Source organism: Canis lupus, chromosome 3 (assembly GCF_048164855.1).
Source record: "Canis lupus baileyi chromosome 3, mCanLup2.hap1, whole genome shotgun sequence".
Taxonomy (NCBI): Eukaryota; Metazoa; Chordata; class Mammalia; order Carnivora; family Canidae; genus Canis; species Canis lupus.
In genome coordinates, this window is record NC_132840.1 from 16,216,888 (window position 1) to 16,242,541 (window position 25,654).

The 25,654-nt window shown below is 44.7% G+C and overlaps 1 protein-coding gene across 6 annotated transcripts in view; it reads left to right on the forward strand.

Annotated features, from left to right (window-relative positions):
* The window catches only part of WWOX (WW domain containing oxidoreductase), a 946,355-nt gene that overhangs the window by 494,375 nt on the left and 426,326 nt on the right, over positions 1 to 25,654 (forward strand). Inside the window, exon 9 of one of the 6 annotated variants that reach the window (XM_072819202.1) lies at positions 15,030 to 15,224. The exons of the other annotated variants lie outside the window; for them this stretch is intronic. Within the exon in view, the coding sequence (XP_072675303.1) occupies positions 15,030 to 15,209 (180 nt within the window). The 3' untranslated portion in view covers positions 15,210 to 15,224. Of the gene's footprint in view, positions 1 to 15,029; positions 15,225 to 25,654 lie in introns of those variants that run through there. 6 annotated transcript variants of the gene reach the window in all.

Below are 25,654 nucleotides of genomic sequence, written 5' to 3' on the forward strand. Positions count from 1 at the left end.
AAATGGGCAGGCATGACCGGCCTATCCAGAGTCTCCAGGTTTTGCAATTTGGAGCCAACTGAATGGGAATAGCAGCTGTGGCATATTGAGTCAGACCAGGTCCACATCCCACCCACTTGCAGTCATCTCAGATTTATTATGGGATCTTCATGCGGTGTAAACATGCCTGCTGGCTCAGGCTGCTGCGCACAGCTGTGATGTCCCTCGGGGTGGGGACACCACGTGGAGCCTCACAGAGCCCTCTTCCCTCCCTGATAAAGACTGAGAAGGGCCCTGTCCAAGCAGCTGACGTTTGGGGTGGGGGTCATCAGTCATCTTTCTCCAGGTCAGTTTCTATTTCAACTGCTTTGAGCCGTAATTAGAATGGGCCACATTGTGTTGGATTCGAGAGATGCCATACTCATCAACTAACGGAGTTTCTCTTCATTCCCATCTGTGCTTTAACCAGGCAGTCACATCTTAAAAAAGGGGGGGGGGGCAGGGAGTAAATCTGGACATATACTCCTCTTACAGTTGGAGCATGGAAAAGCTCACTAGTGTGTACTAGGCACCTGGGACAACATACAAGTGTTAGCATCTTACTCCGGTGTCTGTGAAAAGTGCTTCACAGGCTTCACCTGGGAATGTCCCCACTTTGACTTGTATTCTGGGCTGTCCTTTGCCCCCAGCCTTACAGAGGACTTTTTTCTCGTTGACCTCCACTGTAACCTGGCCCACCCCCTGAGATATTGCCATTCTGCCTGCTAGAGACCTCACTTCTCGCTACAGCAAGATGACTAGTCAGAGTTTCCATTCAGATTTTACGACCCTGGGAGGGACGGGAGAGATCTATGAGGTCATCTTGTCTGTCCTCTGCCAGGGTAGGATTGTTCCCTAATGGTGCAGTCAGGTGTTTGGTCCAGTCTCGTTTCAAATGACTCAAGCGGTGAGGCCCCAGGACCTCCCCTGGGAAGCTACTCTGCAGCCTAATAACTCTCACTATGAGAATCTTTTTGTGTGTATGTGGCTAATATTCAGAGTCTGACACAATAAGGCTATAAAAAGCTAAGTCCGTTTAGGGTAGCTCTTCACCGAGGAATGATCTCATAATAGTCACTTTTGTTATAAATCTCCATCCAGCAGGGGGGTTAAGTGCAAGTTACAACGAGACTTGGGGACTATTTATTCCAAAATGCAAGAATAGTCCCCAAAATGAGAATTAATGCAGAAGAGCTACCCCATCCACCAACTGTAACCATTGTATAATATTTCACACAGTGTTATGCTTTTTTGCTTATGTGACGCTAAATGCAAAAGCAGAGGAGCTTCTGCTATTAACGGCTTAGGCCTGAGTTCATAGCTTCCCCCTTTGAAACTGTTCTGACAGCTGCCCCTCATTCTGTTTGCCAAGGAATAGGATCTTAGCCCCATGGCCGGTGGGTAGGGGGCGGGGATGTTCATCTGTAGTCTTGGTCACTGTTGAGAGCCTGGTGGGAGGTTAATTATTGCTGGGGAAGAGATCTCAAGATGGCATTGAGAAGGGAGGAAAGAACAAAAGAAAGAGGACACAGAGGAGGAAGAGGAAGGAGAGGAGGAGAAAGAGAAATTGGGAATTAGAAATAGAGATGGAGGGCGCACCTGGGTGGCTCAGTCAGTTGACCATCTGTCTTGGGCTCAGGTCATGATCCCAGGGTCCTGGGTTGAGTCCCACATCAGGCTCCCTGTTCAGCCGGGAGTCTGCTTCCCTTTCTCCCTCTCCCTCTGCCCGTCCCTGCTGCTTGTGCTCTCTCATGTACTCTCTGAAATAAATAAAAACTTAAAAAAAAAAAAAAGAAATAGAGATCTAAATAAAGCAAAAGAAGGGAAGGAAAGATGGGGGAAATGGATAAAAGGAACGAGACTAAGGAAAGGAAAAGAAAGTGAACATCAATTTGCGATCTACAGACTGGGAGAAGACATCCGTGCTCTGAGCGTCAGGTGTTCCCTTGCCAGTTCACCTTCTGGGCCCTTCCTTTGCTGTAGGAGCCCAGTTCCTGCAAAATATGGCTTCCAGACTGGCAGCATCAGCACCCTCCTGGGAATTTGTTAGCAATGCAGATTTTCTGGCCCCACCCCAGACACCCTGAATCAGAAAAACTGGAGATGGGACCCAGCTATCTAGATTTTCACATGCCTCCCAGTGGATCCTGACACATTTGCCCAAGTTTGAGCCCCACTGCTATAGGACATCCTTCCAGGAGTCAGGCTGTTTTTTAAAACTGTCCTGACAGTTGGAAGGCATTTCTATTTCTTGAGGACTCCTCCACTCCCCTCTTTCATGCCTTCTCCAGCTCTCCAACAGCCAGTAGTTAACCCATCTGAAGCTGTTATCTCTGACCAAGAGACAGACTCCTGTGTTTTGAAATTCACCCAGGAGGGCAAAGCCCTTCTTGCCTGGACCACCCAGTGCCACATGGTAGCATAGAGATCCGGATCCGAGCAGCCCCAGCCTGGGCCTCGCAAGTCCTGTTTCCCCAGGTGGCACATCACGGCCAACAGGAGAGTAAGGACCATTAAAGAGTTTATTTGCATCTTTGTCTTATCACTGAAAACATGTTTTCCCAACGAGAGTGCTGGCGACAAAAAGATGGTATGGAGTGACCACCCAAATTAGTACTTTCCATCCCAATCCATTCACATGATCCCCTTGCCTTCCCTCACAGTAAAACAGCAAACCCAAGTCGCTTTAGGTAGGTCTTGGAAATATGGACCTAATGTGTCCTTGGCGTTCCTATGACATGATGATAATTAAAAATCAAAGCCCACATACCAAATCATGCTTTTTAAGTTAAATGGTTGTATTTAGCAAAAGAGGAGAATTAAAAAATGTAAAAGTCCTCCTTGGTTTCCAACATGGGCTACAGTTGTTTAAGGATTTGTTCTATTGCATGCTGATAAATATTTATCATGGTTAAGTGAACAATCATTTGGAGACAGATACCGTTTTATGATGCGGCTTCTCAGGGCGTCCTAATTGTGACTCTGCCCTGCCGTTTTATGTTTTATCGGAATATGCAGGCTTATACTTTATGAGGTTGGGTAATGAAGAGAGAGAGACCCCAATAAACATATTTGCTAAGAGTAATGGTTATCTATAGCTCAGCAAGCCTTGGTTAGCATAGCCTCCATTATACAATACAAGGCAAGCAGTTCATAGCTCAATTAGACCTAACTTGCTTCATTTTTAGGCATTACGTTATTCTAAATTAACACTATATTTCATATTCTGCAGGTCTGACTATTAACCGGATTTTGGAACCTTCAGGGTTTATTATTTAGTAATCCCTGAAGCTCTCAAGCAGGCATTTCTAAATTCATATATTAGAACAGATTAAGAATTAGCTGGAAAGGCATGTTAAACAGCCACTCCCTTTCTTTTGCTAATTGTGCTAGCAGGAGTGAAAAAGAAAAATGTGAGTTCAGAGCTGGTATCACACAGGTGAACTTGCTACCTGGCCTGCTGCTGATTGTTGCTGAGGGGTTATTTAAATTAGAAGACAAGTTTTAAAAATCTCAGTAGCATACCACAGAGCCAAAATCCCAGCACACAGACCAGATTTTTTTTTTTTTTTTTTGTTCATGCTTTAAGATTTTCACAGTAAGAATGCATGTCAAACATAAACTGGGGCGGGGTAGAAGGGAATTTTCAAAACATGCAGATGTTTTGAAGATGGTGATTAGTTTACCCCTGGAAAATATCTCTGTTTCTTCTTGTTGCTTTCATCTCATTCTTGGTTTATTATCAGAAATAGGGAACTTATCTGAAAGCCTCAATTCACAAAGATCATTCATGATGAATCAGTGTATCCCTTGCTATTTTCCTTACTTTTTTTTAAAAGAAAGATTCTGACAACTCTCACTATTCCAAGTCCACATGCACCCATTTCACTTCCTTCTATTTTTCTGTCCTCTGTTCCATGCGGTCATTGTGCTTACAGAGTAAAGGATTCTGCTTCCATTACATAAACTTTCTTTTTTTTGCAGGTCATAATTTTTATTTTATTTTTTAATAATAAATTTATTTTTTATTGGTGTTCAATTTGCCAACATACATAATAACACCCAGTGCTCATCCCGTCAAGTGCCCCCATTACATAAACTTTAAACCCTGGAGCCTACTTCTGTTCTCTGAGAGGAGAGCTGCCTTCCCTACCCCACCCACTCCAAATCCTGTTTCCTTCTGGCCCACTGCCCCTCAACCAAGGACTTGTTACTCCTGGCGACGTTTGGCAACACCTGGAGGCATTTTGGCTGCCAGGACTTGGGGAAGTGCTGGGAGAGGGGGCATGCTACCAGCATCTAGTGGGTCGAGGCCAGGGATGCTGCACAGCACCCATCAATTGGCAAGACAGCACCCCCCATGACAGGTATCCAGCTCTAAAATGTCGATAATGCCCCTCTTGAGAAACCCTCTTCTATCCACGTCTGACCATTGGAAGGTCACCAACCTGTGCTTTGCATTGCTATCATGTTTGCTTGCCTTGAATTTCCCTTTGCTAATTCTTGCTCATGCTGCCAGATATACCCAAGCACTTAAACATGTCTGTTTAAGAAGACTTTGCTGAGTCCCATGCTGTCCTGTCGTGGTTTCTACCCTCCCTTTTCCCCTGGACAAAGACTCTCTTCGATAAAACTATAGTTGGCTCTTCTGGGCATGCTTCTCAACTAGGCCTGCCATCAGTAAGAGTGCAGTATCTCTCCCTTATTGCTATGGTTATGAACCCTATGGAAACGTCCTGAATAAAGTCTTCCTTACCACTGTAACAAATGTCAGAATAATTCTTTTTTTTTAAAAACAACCCACCCACTATACTGCAAACTCTTGGAGGGTTAGGATCATATGTTGTCAAGGGCCAGATACATAGTACACATGGAAGTCACATAAGTGTTTCTTAAATGAGGATTTGAAAGCATCAGGTGGAAATAAGACATGCACATCAATGTGTTCATAGTTCCAAATTCAGAAAGATACCCCTGATCCAGTTCTTTGTCTTCTTCCCTCAGTTCTAGGCAATTTCCAGCCACAGGCTGGATGCACATATGAATAAACTTCTACCATTAAGTCCCTGAATTATTTAAGCACTGCCAGTGCTTCTGTATAAACCGTACAGAACATATTGCATATACGTACACTTCAAGAGCATCCATCAGCCTACCTAGGATGGCTTGATGTCTCTTAACATCACATCAATACTTGGGTATTTTCAAATATCACAGGTGGCCACAGCCTTTGTGTTCAGGCTTCTGCAGGCATCATCTGTTTGTAAAACCAGGCCCCAATCTATATGTCCAACGCCATTCCTAGACCCCCTTTGATAATCCTCACTGAGCAGACACACTCGATACATCTTCACTAATGGGTTTTGACTTCATAAAATGTATTAATGACTTCTTTTTGAAAGTAAGAGTGCTTTGAATACAAGTCTTTATTGCTTTAGAAGTTCATAAAAGCAAAAGCATAGCATTCCCCTTGGTGTTTCTACAATAGGGGAATAGACATGCACTCAGGGACCGCGTTTCTATTGTGTGTGATTCCACATTTCAGACTGACTGATAGAATCAGGCCCTTCTCGATTCTCAGTGCTCTCTGATTCTCAGTGCTCTCTGTCTGATTTCGATGGACACCTTCCTTGCAAAAGGCTTACAGTCATTTCATTTGCAAATAGTTCTATCACGTGACAATGACCAAAGGAAACCCTGGAGTCTATGTACCGGGTGTATGAAAAGTATCATCTTTTTCCTTGCAGCAACCCTTCAGGAGGAGAGAGTTGTCATTGGCTCTCAATTTGTAGATGAGGAAACCTGTGTGCTAAGTAGAGAGTATGGTTGAACTTGAGCCCTGGACCAAAGGCTTTCAATGGTCCACGTCTCCACTCTGCTGTCAATCATAATGGTTGGTGGAAGAGAAGCAACAGCTTTTACCTTCCAAGAATTTTTGAACTTGTAAGATTCTCTTGAAGACATGGAGAAACCATGGCTTCCTTGGCTGTAGTACTCACCAGAAGTACACATTCCCTTTACAGAGGTTTGTTTTCATCAGTTCTCCAAGTTACAAAGGAGCACGATTGAGCAATACCCACTGAGAAGTGACTCCTATCTGGCTGACATCTGGTCATTAAGAACGCCTGCCTTTGGTTTCTAAGACATCTAACAAACTCTTACAGGTAACAGCTTTATGGCTGTTCCTCTCCAACAACAAGGGCCATATTCCTGAATCCCTCACCCCCTTGTTTATTAAACTTTCCGTTGAGAACATAATGGGTCGAGAGACTAAGGTCACTAGTGGAGCCTCATAAATGTGTTATTTATGATCCCTATGACACAAGAAGACCATCTTAATTTCATGCTTCTTAAACTAGGGTATGAGTATCCCCAATTTTCCCTGGTGGAGAACCAATGACAAAGTTTATTGGAAGTCACAGGAAATCAAAGCACATTTTCTTAAAGAGTCAACCTATATGGTTACTGAACCATATTGTTTAGAGCAAAACAGACCTGAATATTACCTTTCTAGAATGCCTCTTTTGCATGATTTTTTAATGATAGAACATGAGTCTTTAAACATACTTCTACCCCTGGGGATCTTTTTTGCTATGAGAGATATGCCCATGGAAGGATTCGAAAGCCCAGCCATATGGACATCATATTATTCCTTTTTATTTGCCATCCAGAGCTCACCAGAAACCTTTTAGATCTCTCTCCTGCAAAGCTCCAGCCAGATGCTTGAAAATGTATGTTGCTTTGCTGCAGATAATGTGCACGTTGAAAAGCAATTATTTGCCCCCCTCTTGGGTCCTCAACTCAGATATTGACTATCTTCCTGGTTTTGTAGCTGGGCTCTGTTGACCCCCACCTCCAGGTCTTTACTGTGGTTCTAGAAACACTGCCCTCCCCTGACACACACACCATACATACACATCCTTCTGTACACCATAGGAGTATATACCTCCATATTCCTGTTGTTTTCTCCTCCGTTTCCATTATCATTTGCAAGTCCAGATGATGTTGCCACCCTGGGGACATCTGGGAGTGTCTAGATATTTTTGGTTGTTACACCAGGGCAGAGGTGGGGGGGGGCAAGAATGCTGCTGCATGTCCTGAGATGCTCAGCTCGACCCCCACAACAAAGAATTAGCCAGCCCCAAATGCCAACAGTGGGGAGGCTGAGAAGTGCCAATCTGCACGAAGCTAGGATTTCATTCTTCACTGCTGCAAATTATTAGTCAAGCTGTGAACACCCTCTTTCTTTTTAGTCTAAAATTGTGGCTTAAGATACGCAAAGTTAAATCATGTGATATTAGAACCAGTCAGTGGAGCTCATTGATCTGAGAAATTTACTCTTCCCAGCTGGCAGGGAGGCAACCGTACATAAAAACATCAGGATTTAAAGATGATTTCAAAATGGGAAGGTCATGGGTTAGGGTTGGAGTCAAGGGGACCTCCTGGGGGACCCCAGTGAGCGTGATCCTGTGTGTACCCCGCAACCTTCGTCTCCACTGCTTCTGCACACAGGGTCCCACAGGAGCCAGGTTTCTTAGGGGGTCTCCCCTCCCTCTTTTCAAACAATACCCTCACTTTGCCGAGGAAGCAGCAGCCTTCACCGAGACATGTTAGACAACATGCCTGTCTCACTTTCTGTAGCTTTGCTCCCGTATCCATTTGAAATTCAGTGCGAATCCATAAATTCCACTTTGCTCCTGGTAGCAGCCTGCATGGTGTGTATATTGAGCATTAGAAAAACAGTAAATCCAGCCCATTTATTCACATTAGCCAGCAAAGGCATCCTGCATACCCATGTAAGTACTGGAAATTACTGACATGGCCTTCTAGACCATGAAAAGATGGAAGCATATGGCAGGATTCATATGTGAACAGATTGCTTTTTCTCATAAGAACGCTTTATTAGAATATCAACTATTATAGCTTACTGAAGGTACTCTTCTGCTCTTGATTTAAGCCCCGAGTCACTCGGCACACTTTTTTTCACCGCATTCTGCTATGTATCTCACACCTACTCCTTGCTGTTTCTAAATGGCCTACTTAAGCCTTGAGGTGGGTCCTTCAGTTTCCCATAAATTAATAACACATCTATGAATATTTTCCAGCCGATTTTAGAAGCCCCAGTCTGTTCCACTACCGGCGCCGTAAAAACGGGGGATAGATAAAGCAAGCTTCTTTCAAATGCTCTTCCAATATGAGGCGAAATATTATTAATCTAGACTGCCAGCTACTTTCATTTACCATGTTGCTGCTCATGGGATTACAGGCACAAAGGTTTCATAAATTTCAAATGAAATATGAACATTTGTTGTCAAAATACTGTTAAGCCACAAAAGCCCCCCTAGTACTACTTCCTTTTATTATTATTATTTTTATAATGTTTATATCCACAGGCATTCACATGTTCTGAGTTCTGGGGAGCAGAGCTCCCCTTCCCCCATTCCCCCCATTTCCTTATTAATTCGCTTTGGTATCGCTCCCTTGTTTTACAAGCAGGAAAAGGAAATTGGACAAAGAGCGATTTTCTCAATGAGCGAATCCATCTCGCCATATCTGTTGTGTCTCTGCTATGATTAGGGGGCACGTCGATGCCCTTGTTTGGGAGCACAGCAGCATGTCTTTCCCGACAGAGGTGGGTCAGGAGGGGTTTAGCTGACTTCATCAGATAGTATCATGCAGGTCCCACCGTGAGGCCATGGCCTGCCAAGGAGGGTTCAGGTGGCTGGATTGGAGACAGCAGAGCCAAGCTGGAGAGGCAGTCTGCATGGAGAGCAGCCGAGGTCACAGCTGGAAAGAAAACCGTGCGTTCCAAGTTGGATGGGCAATTCATGGATGGATCGAAGAATCAGAGTGAAGGTTGTCAGCTAAGAAAATGAAAAGCCAGAGTGAAACCATGGCAAAAATATAAATAAAATAAAATAGTAAAATAAAACAAAGCCATCTATTGAGCATTGACCAAGTGCCAAACATTTTGATGACCCACGAGTATGAACCAGATACACTGTAGAAGGGCAAGTGTGACTCCCTGAAGGTGCTTCACTGAGTTAGGCCAGTGGGGTCCCTGGACCAGCGGCAGTGACATCACTTGTAACTTGTTAAAGATGCAGAATTCTTGAGCCCTACACCGGATCCAGATCTGCTGAATCAGAATCTCTGGGCCTGGGGCCTGCAGTCTGTTTTTAGAAGACCTCCAGGTGGTTCTGATGGTAGAACATGTGGGGAACACAGTAGAGACTCCCTACACTGGGCATAGGAATCAGAAATACGGTGCCACTGCCTGTGGGTTGCATTGCATCCTTTGGGCAAGTCTTTTAGGCCCCCTATTCCTGGCAACTCCCTCCACAAAGGGAGACAGTGATGCCCGCTTTTCTGACCTTACAGGACTTTTCTAGAATGATAGTGGTTACAGGTGACAGCAGCTAAGATCCATGTGACCATTACTGTGTACGAGACAGTGTGTGAAGCACTCATTTTAGACACTCCGTGTTTTGATCCCGACAATAACCCATGAAGCAGGTATGATTATCACCCCTGCTCAGTGCTGAGAAAACTGAGAGGTTTAGTAATTTGCCTAAGGCCATGCTACTAGCAGGCTGGAATCACTCCATTCAAAGCTCACGTTAGCCACTGAGTTGCTGTTATTTTACAGCATCAAAAGACATAATGTATTTGAAAGGACTTTATGGACTATGAATGCTACATGAAATAACAAAGTGGTTTGGTAAAACATTTATATATTCACATGTAGCATGTATTATATATTCATACATTTATTTTATATTAAATACTGATTTGATATAAATATGTAAAATAATTATTTTATATAAAAATATATTTTTTATTACATCTCACAAGAGCATTTGTCCTTGATGTTTGTCTTACGTGGGATTCCTTGGCCGAGGCCAGTCCCGTTTATCAAACAGATTCACAATCCAAATTGGGTCAAAAAAGACAGATTGGGTCTGTATTTAGGCACTGGTGGCAGTGAAAACCCAGGTTTGATTCTTGCGTGCTTTCACTTAGGTGTACTCCTGAGAAGCAGAGGGAAGGGGATACAAGATCCAGATTATTAGTAGGGTTTTTTTGGTGGCTTCTAGGGTGGCCTTTGTGAGCAGAACCATGTGTTTACCGAGGCTTTCAAAATTAAAATTCATTTCATTCATGTTACAAATTTAAAATCCTAGCTCTTCTTTAGGATCTTCCGTTCATCTTCCCAGTTCCTATTATTCTGCTTGTAAGCCTGAGAAATTTTAGCAGCCATGTCTGAAGAGCTCTAGAATAATGTTTCAGCTCATTTATGAATTTAGGTAAAGATCTTAAAAATCTTAAGCTGTATTCATGAATTTACTATTTTGATTTCCTTCTCAAGTGCTATTACAGACAAGCTTCCCGAGAATATAAGTGATTTGTATATATCTAATCAATTTAATTGCAAACATGATAAATCTGAAGTTTTCCTAATATTCTGATGGCTTGTATAAATGTAGTAATATTTCACCTTACCATCATAATTCTGTAGCAATTGCCATTTGCATATTTAAAATAGAAACTTACAAGGCTAATGTCTACCCCTAGAACAAGTGTTGGCAGACTTTTTTTGTAAAGGACCAGATAGTAAGTATTTCCATCTTTGCAGTTCAGATGGTCTCTGTCACAATTCTTCAAGTCTGCCTTTGTCTGAAAGCAGCCACAGATAATACTTAAATGAATGGATCTGGCTGTGTTCCAATAAAACTTTATTCATAAAAACAGTGGTGGGCCAGATTTGGCCCAAAGGCCTCAGTTTGCCAACCTCTGCTTCTGAAGGCCAAATTAAAACATTACAGGTTCATAATATACCGTGTATTTGAGGATATGCCAATAGGATAGCATGTTTCTCTTGTTTTCATTATGTCAATATTTTTATGTTTAACTCTAAAATAGGAAAATTACTTTTTATGTTTGGTTCAAATGCTGCCTGAGTTTGGAGTTACTCTCTACCATATCTAGCTGAGTGGCCTCGGACAAGTAACTTAGCTTCTCTGTGCTTATTCTGCTTGTCTTTAAGAAGGGATTATGATGGGCAGCCTGGGTGGCTTAGCGGTTTAGCACCAACTTTGGCCCAGGGCCTGATCCTGGAGTCCCAGGATCGAGTCCCATGTCGGGCTCCCTACATGGAGCCTGCTTCTCCCTCTGCCTGTGTCTCTGCCTCTCTCTCTCTCTCTCTCTCTCTCTCTGTGTGTGTGTGTGTGTCTCATGAATAAATAAATGAAATCTTAAAAAAAAAAAGAGAAGGGATCATGATGGTACGTATCTCACAGGGTGGTTGTGAGGACAGCATGCACGATTATATGTTAGTTTTCCTGTGGTTAAATAATGCCTGTGTGTTAAGGAAACGTGATGTCAGACCACGCAGTACTGGGGTTCCCCTGCCATGTAACTTACAGGACAGCTTTCTCAACATACTGAGATCTCTTCACAACCAGGGAGATGTCACCTGGTTTCCCATGGACACCTGGGCTTCTAGGACAACCGCTTCTCTATAGACACAATGATTATCAATGATCAGCTTCTGAAAGAGGACAGATCACCTGTTTTCTCTGCTCACTGACATCCACACCCTCCTTACTTAATTGAGGTTTGCATTTCTTCAGGCTTTTCCATGTAATTACCTTCTAGCCAACTTTAAGTCACCTCTGAACTTGATGGAATTCTGCACTCAGTTCATATATGTTCTGTCTCTCCAGACCACAGAATGATGTGAGTTATCTCCCCTGGGCCCATCTGACTTGCAGTCACATCTTCTAAGACAGTGGTTCTTCGCTGAGGGTGGCACTTCGCCCCTGCCTTCACCCCTGGCATTTTTAATGCCCAAGATGACCAAGCTCCTGCTCTGTGGAGGAGTGAAGGTGGCTAGCAGACAGGAAGCCAAGCATCCTGTGATGTGTGGGTCATGCTTCACGACAGAGAAATGTCCTTCCTCAGGATGGCAGCAACACCCCCATTGGGAAACACCGTCCAAGGGTCACCTGTCTGGCACACACTAGTCGGTGGATCAGTGACTCTCACAGAACTGTGGCCAAATTCTGGTCGGTGCAGCCAGCATAGGTAAGAAACCCACCAGGCCCCAGGGACCAGGAAACCACGAGCCTAGGGAAGGCCACGCCAGCACTCTTGTCTCCCTCTGACAGGCAGGACGACCATCCCTAAGTGCACCACCGAGTTATGCCTCCTGCCTGTATTTTCTGTGGCATTTCCGGTCGTGCAGTGGACCTGACCACAGACACCTCATAGTCACACTGGCCCCAGCCCCTGGCTCTAAGGACTTGGAGAAGGGACCTTTGCTAGCCTGGTATTTGGCACAGAGCGGGTGCTTAATGAATATTTATTGAATGATTTCCAGCTAATGGAAGAAAGCTAAGCAGCACAACACCCAGAGGATTGAAGTTTATTGAAAATCGACCCAAAGGACTATGGTGAAAAAAAATCTCAAAAGGCAGGAGCAAGGGATTGGTATTTGTTAAGGGTCCTAAATGGATGCCACTGTAGATGGTAAGGGACTTGGGAAGAACATGGCCTGAAGTCAGGCTGTCGGGTTTGAATCCACACTCTGTCATGTGCAGCTGTGTGGCTTTGGGCAAGTGACCCAGCCTCTCTGTGCCTAATCTCTTCATCTTTAATGCCAGTACTGATCTCTCAGGTGACAGAGAGAATAAAACTTGCAGCGCTGTATAAGGCACTTCTCACAGGGTCTGGCGTGCGCTGACCCCCACACGGCAGTTTGCCATGATTATTTGGTTACCTTACCTTGTAGTCTCCCCAGGGAGCAACCGCCTCCCCTCCCCCGTCCCCTTTGACATATGAGGAAGCTGAAGATCTGATGGTGTATGGCAGGTGGCAGCTCCACAATTTGAGCCTGGATCTACTTCTCATTCCTTCTCCACCCCCAAATCTCCCTGCACCTGCCTCATTCTTTCCTCCCTTCTCCACGGGAGACTTGGGAAACCCAGAGGACGAGCTCGTGTGTCTGAACCACATCATAAACCAAGAATTAGGTTAAGGCCGTCCAGGACCTAGTCAAGCAACATGAGCTGTGTGGCATGGAATGGGATGTGAGCTACCATTTGGGGCTACAGCTTGCGCCCTGCTCCGTGGTGGCTCCACCCCAGTGTAGGGAATGGGAGAGGAAGGCCTGGGAACAGGGCAAAGGGAGAGCTGGTAGGCGAGCAGGTGACACGATTTCATCTCTGGGTAGAAAGCCAAAGGCAAGAAAGAAAAGGAATTGAGAACGTCAAGAAGACATCAAAGAGGAATCAGATGTGCTGTGGGCACATTTTCAGAGCGAGTTTAGAGGATGCCGTGTGCTCTGGGGTCAGGGGAGGCTCTTACTCCAGAGCTCCTGCCCTCTCGGGTCCCATTTTCACCCCACCACTCACTGTGGAGAAAGGGACCAGTGTGGGGTTCCTTGAGACCAGATGCCTTGACAGTGCTCCCCCTTTCCCCCCACCCCCACCCGCTGGAGTCCTGGGCTTCTGGAGCAAACACCTGCCCCAAAGCTTCTTTTCCAAGTCAGCCTAGAACTTTCTGCTTCCTTCCCGAAGGCGATCCGTCTGAAAGGCAAGCCTCTGGAACTGTCAGATCCTGCAGGGATTAGTGGGATCCCAGAAGGCTCCCCCGAGGATGGAGATGAGGCTGAGGGCTGAGGAACCTTGACTTTAGCCATGAGGGAAGTCAAGAACCCAGAGGGCAGAGGGCAGAGGAGGCAAGAGGGGGGACATCTCTTCGCTCCTCCCTCCGGACAAGAGCCTGTTCCTTCTCTGTGCTTCATAAAGACCCTCGGTCACCCGGGCAGCCGATTCCCGTGTTGGCCTCCTGTCTTGACTTCTGCTTCTCCCCCAACTCTCCTGTGAAAATTGCTGACAAGGTAAAAGTGAGAATCTCCATGAATGAGGTTAAAAGCCCCAGAAACTCCAACTGCTTGAATTTGGGCATTGGGGGAAACAAAACAAAAATATGTTTCCAACTATCCCACTGACTTTGACCGCCTAAAGGGGAAGAATTTGCCTCAATTTTTTTTTTCTTTAAAGCTCTGAGTTTCTGGCACAGTTATGGGCAAAGAGGCGGTTATAACAATATTCTTTACACGTGTGACCATGACTATAGTCCATCTCAGTGGAAAGGGACTTGAACTTGCGGACTTGATTCACTTTTTAAAAATTGTGTTAAAATATAGGCACCATAAAATTGATGATTTTTATGCACTGATGCAATTCAGTGGCATTGAGTGGATTCTCGTTTTTGTGCAGCTATCGAAATTATCCATCTGCAGGAGGACACGATTCTTCAGTCTCCCATCCCAGTTCTTCTAGAAATGTTAAATGGGTGGGGGGGGGGTAGGTCAAGTGAACCAGGGGTCACAGTAGGGGTCAGTCCTCCAGATGCCCTTCAGGTCATGGTCATGGAGAGGGGCAGTTCGAGATTTTCTTTTTAACCACCATGAGGTTGTATGGCTTGAACTCGGGGAGATCATATGGGGAGGGGGGCTCCTCTCGACTTTGCTCGCCTCCAGAACTTACTGGCGCATCTTGAAATGGTAGCACACGACCATTTGTCTGCACGTCCATGACCCTCAGCTGTAGCAACTGTACACGCATGACGTGCACTGCACGTGGTGCCCAGGAGACCTCTAGCTTGTGGGGTACTGTGATCGCCCGCTGTTGTTCGGGAACTCCTTAGGCATCCACAGCTTGGTGTGAGGAGCACCGCCCTGTGGTATCTGTGGCCGCTCTGTCCCTACAGTTTACAAAACCCTAATCCATAAAAGCTGTTTGAAATTTCCATTAGGAGATTTGCACAAGTGGTTAAAATTAGTCATGCATTCTTGGTCTAAACTGCAGGAAGGGTATCTTTACTGTGAAAATGATTATGACAATGTTAAAACTGTGTAATAGTAAGCAGACAGTTTTCCGAGCTGCTGGGTGAGTTCTGGAAATGCTCTATTTATTTTCTCCCTATTGACTCCTTTCTTTCAGGCAAGACTGCCCGCGCGTTGCCTTGGAAAGCCACCGAAGCCGAGCATTTCCAAAGCACTGACATCGCAGGGCTTCATCTGTGAGCTGGGCGAAGTCTTTCATTTGATTTTTTTTTTTTTCTTAATTGCTTCTTCTTCCTCTAAAACAGGAAGTGCATTTGGTTTTGAGGGGGAGCCTTAAAAATACAGCATTCCTGATTCACTTCACCTACCCCACCACCACCCATTTAACATTTCTAGAAGTACAAGAACTCCTAAGGTGAGGGCAGAGGCAGTGACAGTGACTTTTTGCGTGCTGAAAATCAGCCGCCCAGTTTATTTAGTTACTTCTTTCTTTTTAGTGCAGCGGTGTTTTTAGTGTTAGAGAAAAGGCTGTGATTTCTTTGATATTAAAAAGCCAGCCACTTATATTTTCCAAAGCCATTTGCATTCAGTCTGCCGGCCGCTAAAAATGTATGTGGATTTTTCATCTGAGAGGTTTTCTCTATGCATATTGTTTACATTTATCAAATGTTGTTTTGCCCAGTACTTTATATTCATTGTAGCTTCCGGACCTAGCTGACTACATGGTCTATATGAAAAACAAAACAAAACAAAGCAAAAAAGAGTCAAAGGGTCTTCTTTTGAGAGGATATGAAAACAAGGAAAAGCAAATGTGGCCATAGAAAAGCAGCAGTGTCCCGGATGAAGCCGCTGTCTTTGTTCTATCCGCAGTTTGTCAGCTGTCAATCAAGCTCTGCTCCCCCTTCCAGGCTGCCTGAGCTAACGTGAGAACCTGGCTCTGGCTCTGTTGTTAGCCTATAGTTGTGCAGCCTAGAAAATATGGGAAGATTCTGTGAAGTGAATACTTAAAATGACAGGAAAGGACTGGAAAAAGCTGATACTGCTTGAGATCACCTGAACAAAGCAGTTTAATATTTATTTGCTTTCTTGCTCCTAGTTCTTTGCATTTGGTGACTTTGTGTAATGCCATATGTACCACGAGATTATACTGCTTCTGTGTGCACTAGCATTAAAAAACAAGAACAAAGAATAAAACAAAAAACCCTATTCCTGCAATTCTGGTATGTTGTCACCAGGTGGTGGTAGTGTATCTTTATTAAAGAACCTGAACTGCTAGGAGTAGGTATCCATTTATCTATTCTCTAAATCACACTTCCTGAGTATGGAGGATGGTGTACATGCCGTGCATATAGCAATGGGTAACATAGGTTTGCATCTCCAAGAAGTTCCATGCAGTGGAATATACTTAGCAGCCAGAGATGGTAGTTTTTTTAAAAATTTGAATATGAATTTTCCCTTATTTGACCATAAACACAATCACACCTCTTTTATCAAAGTATATTTTTATTTAAAACATTTCCACGGAAGTCCCATATTTAATAAAGTTCAATAGCATGTAATAAGGTTAGCAGAAGAGGAAATATTTTCAATACATATGGTACCGTTTTTGATGAACTTTTGCTTCCTTTGACCCTGTATTCTTTTTCAGACCATCAGGGAAGCTTTTTGAATACAGTTGCCTTTAACTTCCATACACAGGCATCCTCAGACACATTTATTATTTCTTCCCAGAGCCAGGCAGAAGCACCTATACCACTGTCTTCCTCTGCCCTTGGATTAAGTGTTTTCTTCCAGAATCTTCTCTCTGGGGACATCCTGGGTGTCACAATTCCATCTCAGTTTTTCCTCTAGAGTCAAGGCCTGCATCTCTCTGGCTGTCTCTGGGCCCCAACCTTTTTCTCTTTCATTCTTTTCGTTTCTCTTTCCCAACTTCCTCCTTTGTCAGCCAGGAAGAAGGTAAGGGAAGGAGTTGGAGAAATGAGTGTCTCTGAAGCGTTTCTCTGGCACAGTGCTTGGTCCCATCTCCCCTCATAGTAGACGTTTTTCCAGATATGGAAGCATTGACATTCTGTGTACCAGAAAGAGCATCCTCTCTTGAGCCTTGGTCCCCCTTGTGACTTGTGTTCACACAGAGTACCAATGGGATCATCTAACTTCTCAGAAGGTTTTTTTTTTTTTTTTTTAAGATTTTATTTATTCATGAGAGAGAGAGAGAAAGAGGGGCAGAGAGGCAGAGACACAGGCAGAGGGAGAAACAGGCTCCATGCAGGGAGCCTGACACAGGACTTGATCCCAGGTCTCCAGGATCTCACCTTTAGTGCTGACTGAGATACAGACTGCCTTTATTTTTTTTTTTTAAGATTGTATTTATTCATGAGACACAGAGAGAGAGAGAGAGAGAGAGAGAGAGACAGAGAGAGGCAGAGACACCAGAGACACAGGCAGAGGGAGAAGCAGGCTCCATGCAGGGAGCCTGACGTGGGACTCGATCCCGGGTCTCCAGGATCACGCCCTGGGCCGAAGGCAGGTGCCAAACCGCTGAGCCATCCAGGCATCCCCACAGACTGCCTTTAGAAGTGAATCTATCAGCTCCCCAGTAGCCTAAAAGACACCACATCCCATGCAAACCATCGAATATTTCAAACAGAAGATAAACTTATGTCCTTTCGTGAACAAATTGTTTGCGTAATTGACATCCTGGGTTGTCAGGAAAGCCTTGCTGCCGTGTTGATTCTGATCATTCAGATGTGAAGGGGTTTATTTTACTCTCCTCACCCTCCTTCCACCCTTCACTCCATTCAGAATATTACTCACCTGAAACCAAAAGCATTCCTCAAATATCTTAAAAAACTACCATAGTCAGACTTTACCTGCATGCAAAAAAATCTCTAATTTTTTCCCCACATTTGTATAAAACACCCAAATATATGAAAACAGGTGCGCAGTGTATAAAACATGAGTGATGAGTGTGTGCCCATGCCACCTCACCGGCCCGTAGTGCTGGACTTCTTGTACACAACACCCACACCCGAGGCACCAGGCATCTTCAGGGGCTATTCTTTGCAGCTTCCTCCTCAGGTCACTCTGGAGTGTTTACACTGGAAGGGTCTGTGAGTCCCAGTACTCCACTGCTGTGTCAGGAGTCAAGTGGGAAATGGGTGCTAGGAATGTCCAAAGTCAGTAGCGTCCCAGCTTTGCATGTTGGAGGACATCTTCCCCCATATTCTGCAGTTGGCGCTCTTTTATCCCTAGTGTCTGAGAAATACCACGTGAGATAAACTAGGGGTTCAGTGGCTGCTGTGTTCACCCACATTTTAAAAGATAGTCACTTTGTACTAATGCATGAGCCAAGGAAGAGGGCAGTGAGATCATGCTTCACATGTGTGCAGAAGACCATAGCATCCTCAACAACTCAGTCAGCTGGGCCACCCGATGGTTCCTGTTGTGTCTCCTGAAGTTCATGGATATGGAGCAAGTTGCTTGGGGTTATACACCCAGGGGGTGGTGAAGCTAGGATTTATACCAGGATAGTCAAAGCTGGGAGATGCTCAGAATATGTCAAGATTTTCCATTCTGAAGCATGTAGCATCTCCAGATTATAATCACCATCTCAAAGAATAGGAAGGAATAATGAATATAGACATCCTTTATCCTCAGCAGCTCCTATATGGGAATCTGGGGCACCTCTCATTGGGAAGCATCCACGTCAGACTTCACTAGTCGGAGACCATCCTTGAGAAGGACACTCAGAAACATGCCACTGTAGGTTTGACAGGAAACACCACTTTACCAGGCTGCCTGCTGCCAACATGGTCACAGTAGCGTGGAGGGGGTCCCCCCTCCCTCCCTCCCTGTGGTTGGGAAGACACCCTGTCCTTCCCCCTTCCCTATAGAGCAAAGCCTTAGACAAAGATTCCCCCCTCCATACCCTAATCAGGCCCCAGGCCCCTCTGTAAAATTAGCTGCACATTAGTCTATTTCTCTTCTAAAGCAATAAATGAACAAGAAAAAAAAATGAAAAAGGAATGATACTTGCAGTTTACAAATCGTGTTCACATACATTGTTTGATTCTACCCACAACTCTGTAAATTATGCAGGTATGACTTTTACAGTTAGCCTTATTTCATAGGGAAGGACACTGGAGCTCAGAAAATTATACTATCTGTCCCTGAGTTACACAGCTGGTAAGGAAGACTCAGTCTTGGGCTTCTGACCTCAAATCCTTAGCTAGTCTTGCCAGATAAAATGCAAGATACCCAATTAAATTTGAATCACAGACAAACAAATAGTTTCTTAGTATAAATGTAGCCATGCAATCTTTGGGACATATTTATACCATATATATATATAGTGTGTGTGTGTGTACACACTATAGTATAAGATATATATATATATATACACACGCACAAATAGTTTCTTATTATAAATGTAGCCAGGCAATCTTTGGGACATACTTATACTATAGTATTTATACATACACTTTATGTATTTATGTATGTGTATATGTATAGTCTATATATACTATAGGACATATATTAGTATAGGGCTGCATTTATACCAAGAAATTATTTGTTGGTTATCTGAAATTAGAATTGAACTAGGCATCCAGTATTTTGGTTTGCTAAATCCAGCACCCACCCATGACCTCTTTTTGTTTCTTCCCTGCTCTCCCACCCAGCCTTGGTATCAAGTCTATGACTCAGTAACTACCTTAGGAAATAATACCTTTTGGGGCTATTCCTTATTAAACACTCAGCACCTGCTCAAAGCTTGCGTGCTTTATTGCATATTTTTACAATCACCTTGAAAGTTGGGGGCGATTGTTACCCCTTCCCAGATGCCAGGCTGAGGCTCAAAGGACATAGGCGACTTGCCAAAGACGTCAGAGTTAAAGAAGGTGCAGGATGGGCTTAAGACCAGAGTCTGCACCTCCGATGACATATATTACTGTCTACACTCCGAAGCAATTTTTTAAAAATTAAAGAGAGACATGATGCTACCTACCATCAGTCACAGAGGCATAATAAAGCTCCTTGAGGGGAGAGCCCAGGCTTTGGCTTTCCTTCAATAAATAAACAAACACAAGCAAACAAACTTTGACAGCATCCCAGAAACAATGCTTTCCAGGTAGTGGCCCCTCAGCCCAGAGCTGTTTGCTAGCTGATGTGCTCCAAGAGCAGCTCAGAAAAAGGAAGGGTCGAGAACTCGGTGTCGTTTGTACGTCTCTTTTGCCCTAGATGTGTTTTAAATTTTGTCAGGATTATAAACTGTGTTTCCAAACATGAAGATAAATTGGCCCTCTGACCTCTCATGAGGGGCCATAATTCATCTGAAAGGTTTACCGCCCCGAGTGTCATTCCACAGCTCCCCGACTCCTCTCCCCGTTCTTTTAACCCCATTAAACACAGAAAGGGGAGAAAAGGTGAGCGGAGCCGAGCTGGTTACATGTGCGCGGGATGCGGCGCCCAAAGCCCCCAGCCCTCCTGTTAACACAATACTTTTATCCGGTAATCACAGCCTGCGGGAGACAAAATAACAATTCATCTGGAAAACGAGATTAACTCATTTAAGCTAAGCAGTGATCACAGAGAGCAGCGTGTTGGCGGTGTCTGGCTGAAGGAGGGCCTGCAGGGTGGCGGGTGCTGGGCGCCCAGGGCCCCGGGGAGCAGGCCCGGCCTGGTGCAAGCGCTCGGCCGTCGGGGTCCGCGCCCCCAGGTCCCGATTCTCCAGAGCCCTTCTGCTCATCTCGGACCCAGCCCCTCTCGTCTTACCCGACTTTCCTTCCCTGAAACATCTTCCAGCCACATGTGTGTCCTGCGCGGCCCTGCCAGGGGAAAGTGCCGCTGTGCCCTTCCCGTGTCGCCCCCCCAAACAAGTGATGACACCCAAGGGATTTGCTTTGCGTGGCCTCCTCTCCCCAAGAGACAGTTTGCGTCCTTGCCGGTTGTTCATTTTATGTAGTTTCACGCCTGTCTTTCCCCTAGCAGTGGCTCTCCCGTAGAGCTGTACCCCAAGTGGACCTTGTCCTTCCCACCTGGAGCCCGAGAACAGGTGTTTCGTCCACATCTAACTGCTCCCTCATATCATCCAATGGCCTGTAAGTTGGGGCAGACGGGGACCCATTTCCCCAGACGGCATGGAGAGCCCCCAGGCTGCATACACAGGTAACCACCCGGAGACTTGCTTCTGGAAGCAGCACGTTCAAGAAATGGGACGCTGCTCTGGCTTCTGCCTGGTTCCCCGCCATACGTGCCCACCGCCCCACCGAGCGCTTCCAACATCTCTCCGCCCGGATGCCCACACCCGGGGGACCACTGAGCACCCCAGTCTCTTGATGTGATTAAAGCTGCAGAGCGTGTGCCTTGCTTGTCTCTGCACGATTTTATTTTCTGCTTGTGCGTTCACTGACATCTGCGCCACAAGTAACTAATCTGCTTGTCGAGGCTGGATTTTAGGACCTAATGACCACTCAACAGGGATTTTGGAAAATGGAGGGTCACGATAGGGAAGTATTTCAAGAGTTTCTTTAAAGCCAACTGGCTAAATTAGCCAAAGATTGCGCCCAGCTCTGTTCATGCTAGTCTGGCCTTTGCACACTGGAGAAACAAATATATCATGAATCCTCCAGTGTTACATGGAAATTGTAATGTTCAAAGTGACGTGCAGGTATACACATGTTAAAATATATTACTATCCCCTCTGAAGAAATGTACCATTTGTGGGGCGTGTTCAGTAATCACTGCACTGAATAATTGCTTCAACAAATAAGAGCAAGAGGCTCTTATCAGACTGGTATATATGCTTTGAAGGGAAATGTTCAGACTGGGTGGCTGCAGCCATTGAGAGCTTTGTTGAATATTTAACAATTTTTTTGTGGATCTATCAACTAAGAAGACCATCAATTTTAGAGCATACAGCTGTTCAGGAATAATAGTTTGAAAGACCAGCCCCAAAGATCTTGGTGATGAAAGTATGAACAGATGACGGAATGATAAACCTTTAATGCTTAAAAATGTGTTTTTATAGTTCCATCCCTGTATAACATTGTCTGATAAATGTATTTGCGACTAACCGACCAAATGAAAGAACCTTCCATAAGGGGACCCAGCACAGTTTGAATATAAATGTTTTGCTCCGATTCCCCTGTTGGTGATTGACTATGAGTATTGATCACCGTTAAAGAGTGAGCACACAGGAGCCTCCTCAAAGCCTACTGCGCACACACTCTCACTTATAAACGCATGAGTATTGATCACAATTATTCCGTAAACATATCTTACAAATTCCCTCTGTGCACGCGCCATTTAAATTAATCCAAATTCAGAACAAAGCTCACTTGGAAAGAGAAAGAGCATATCTTTCAGCAGCTGCCCTCCTGGACATTAAATCATCTGTAATCTGTGAGAGCTCGGTGAAGAAGCAGCCTGAACCCCCCTCCCATTCGTGGGAGCCAGAGCTCTCGGGCTCCTGTATCTTGGATGATGGATGCCCTGCCGTGATGTCTTAAGTGAGAAAGTGCTCTGAGTGCGAAGACAATGTGTATCTGACTTCAAAATGTTGCATGGATTAAAAGAGATGTGAGAGACACGGCATCCAAATGCAATACGTGAAGCATGTCTTGATTTGGATTTAAATGAACCTACTTTCAAAGACAATTTTCTGGGACAATCAGGGAAATCTGAATATGGAGTAGGTAATCGATAGTATTAAGAAAGTACTGTTATTTTGGTAAGCATGATAATATTTTAAATAAAATTCATCTTGTGTTAGACATACTGAAAAATGTACCAGTGAGATGTCTGGGATTTGCTTTAAAATAATCTAGAGGAAGCAGTTGAAGAGCAGGGTAAACGACTCAAAATTGGGCAGTGTTGTAGTTCTTGGTGGACTATGGGATCATTTAATTAGTTTCTCTTTTGTGAGCTATGTTTGAAATTTTCTATAACAAAATATTACCTAGCCATCTCAAGAGAGAGACTGCCAGGAATGACAGTTACACAGGTCATAGTGTGAGCCGTAAGAGATAGAACATTCCTGCTAACCGGACCAGCAAAGCTCTGTCCTTCGAGGCTGCGTATTTGGTACTTCATGGGTTGAAGCCCTTACCCCCTACCTCAGATTGTGAATGTGTTTGGAAAGAGGATCTTTAAAGAGGTGATGAAGTTAAAATGGGGCCATTAGGGTGGCCCATAATCTAGTCTGACTGGTGTTCTCAGAAGAGGAAGTTTGGACCCACAAAGAGACATGAAGTGTGCAATGCATAGCGGGGAGAAGGTGTGAGGACCCAGTGGGAAGGTGGTCATCCTCATGCTGAAGACAGAGGCGTCAGAAGAAACCAAACTTACCAAGACCTTGACCTAAGAATTCTAGCCTCCAGCACTATGAGAAAATAAATTTGTGCTGTTCCAGCCACTCAGTGTGGGTATTTTGTTATGGCAGCTCTAGCAGACTAATGCATGGGTCCCACTATGAATGTAGTATGAGAAAAATAATGACCTACAGTCTGGGACTTAGGGAGCAGGGGGTCAACACCTGGCTGGACCTCCAAGTAGGAGGGCCTGGTGGATAAACACATGTGCACACCTCCAGGTTTTATTTCCAGGAGACTGTACTTGGTGAAATGAGGAGGGAAGTGGGAAAAAGAATACAAATTATGGACATTAGGTAGCTGGATAAACCCAAAACTCTTCCATGGGGTCCCCTTTCACAATGTGACTGTGTCACACTATTGTGCTAATGAATGTTAGATTTGCTCTCTGTTCACCAATCGTGTCCTGACAGTCCTCCCTGGGTAAGGTGCTGTTCTAGGAGTGACACGGAGGATGACAAAGAGCCAGTTACTCAAAGATATAGCAGAAGTGTCCCAAGCAGAAGAAATAATTGTTGAGACCTCTAGACGTGGAAAGGAGCTTGGCATGTTTGAGGGAATAGAGAGGCTCAGTGGAGTTAGAACAGAATAAATCAAGGGGCAAGTTCCAGGTGAAAGCTGAGAGGTGGGCTGGGGTTGAATCTCACAGAGCCCTGTAAACCATGGGAGGGCTGGACACTTGATTCTGGTTTCTTTTTTTCCTTTTTTTTTTTTTTAAGATTTTATTTATTTATTCATGAGGGACAGAGAGAGAGAGAGAGAGGCAGAGACAGGCAGAGGGAGAAGCAGGCTCCATGCAGGAAGCCCAATGTAGGACTCGATCTCTGGACTCCAGGATCATGCCCTGAGCCAAAGGCAGACACTCAACCATTGAGCCACCCAGGAGTCCCCTGATTCTGGTTTCAGTAAGGAGCCACTGGATGGTTTTCAGCTGGAGAGAGATTGATATGATATGATACAATATCATATGATATGTTTGATATATCACATATGATATGTATGACATATTATGACTTGACTCACGCCAGCACCATAGTTGTCAGGTGGAGAATGGATCATCATGGTTTAGGATTGGGAACACAGAGACCAATTAAAAGGTTTATCACTGAGGAGTGAGTTCAGTGGCAGGTTAGAGAAAATACAAGTAAAATTAGCTTAAGCAAATAAGGCTCTGTCTTTTCTTGCTTAATAAGAAGCCCAGAGGGAGGCAGTTGCTGGCAGTGACTCAGCTGGCTCAGCAGCTCAACACTTGTCGGAGTTCTGGGTCACTAGCCCTGTGATTCTCTAGGTCATTCCTCTAGGCTCTTAGACGGCCATCACTGTGCTAGGCATACCATTTGGGTTCCAGGTGGGAAGAAAGAGAAGGGAATGGTACCAGCTGGGTCTGACCCTTTTATCTGGAAAGGCAAATGCTTGTCCAGAATCCCTCAAGTGACTTCTGCGTACGTCTGATTCACATGTGTACTTTGTCACATGGCCTCCTGGGCTGCAAGGATGCTGGGTAAGCATGTGGAACCCTGCAGAGGAGAAGGCTGATGGGGTTGCCAACCAAGATGTCTGCTGCAGGAGGTTTTGCATGGCTTTGAGTAAGAAATATTGTGTTCTCAGAGAGGATACATCTTAATGTACATTATCAGCAAGAGGAATGTCTAAAAGAAAGGAAAAGGTGGTGGTGGGGGGAAGCTCTTAAGTCCATCAACTACTCATCTACCTTATCCTTGAGTTAGCTCATTTAATCCTCCTAACTAGCTCTGAGGTATGTGCTAATAACTTTCTCATTTTACAGATGAGAAAACAGGGACAACGTGGTACAGACTTTCTCCAGGTCACAGGTAGTAAGTGGAGGAGACAGGGCCCAGCCCAGATATTTGGGGAAAGGACAACATGCCCTTTCCCTACTGTATTGTTTACCATGGACGCCTCCCATCCCGCCCCCAACACACTGCTCTGCTGCTGTGGATTGGATTGTGTCACCCAAATAAAGATCCAAAGGACAAGTTGAAGTCCTAACCTCCCACAACGCAGAGTATGACCTTATTTGGAAATAGGGTCTTTTCAGAGGTGATCAAGTTCAAATGAGGTCCTTATGGTGAGCCCTGATCCAATATGACAGGCATCCTTATATACAGGGGAAATCTGAGCGGTGTTGCCCAGGCATTGGCTCTAAGCTCCTGGAGGGCAGAGGTATTTTGTACAAATACAATCCCTGCCCGTAGGCCTAGCATTTAACCCACACCATGCTGATGGTTCACGTGGTTTTTAAAATTCAATTTAAGTCAATTGACAGTGTTAAATTGAGGAACCAAGTGAATATAGAGAAACAGTAGTCAATAGTCTATTCTGGGAGACATAGCATAATAATTGCATAAGTATAGAACCGGAAATAATATAATCCTAGCTGATACTATGCTAC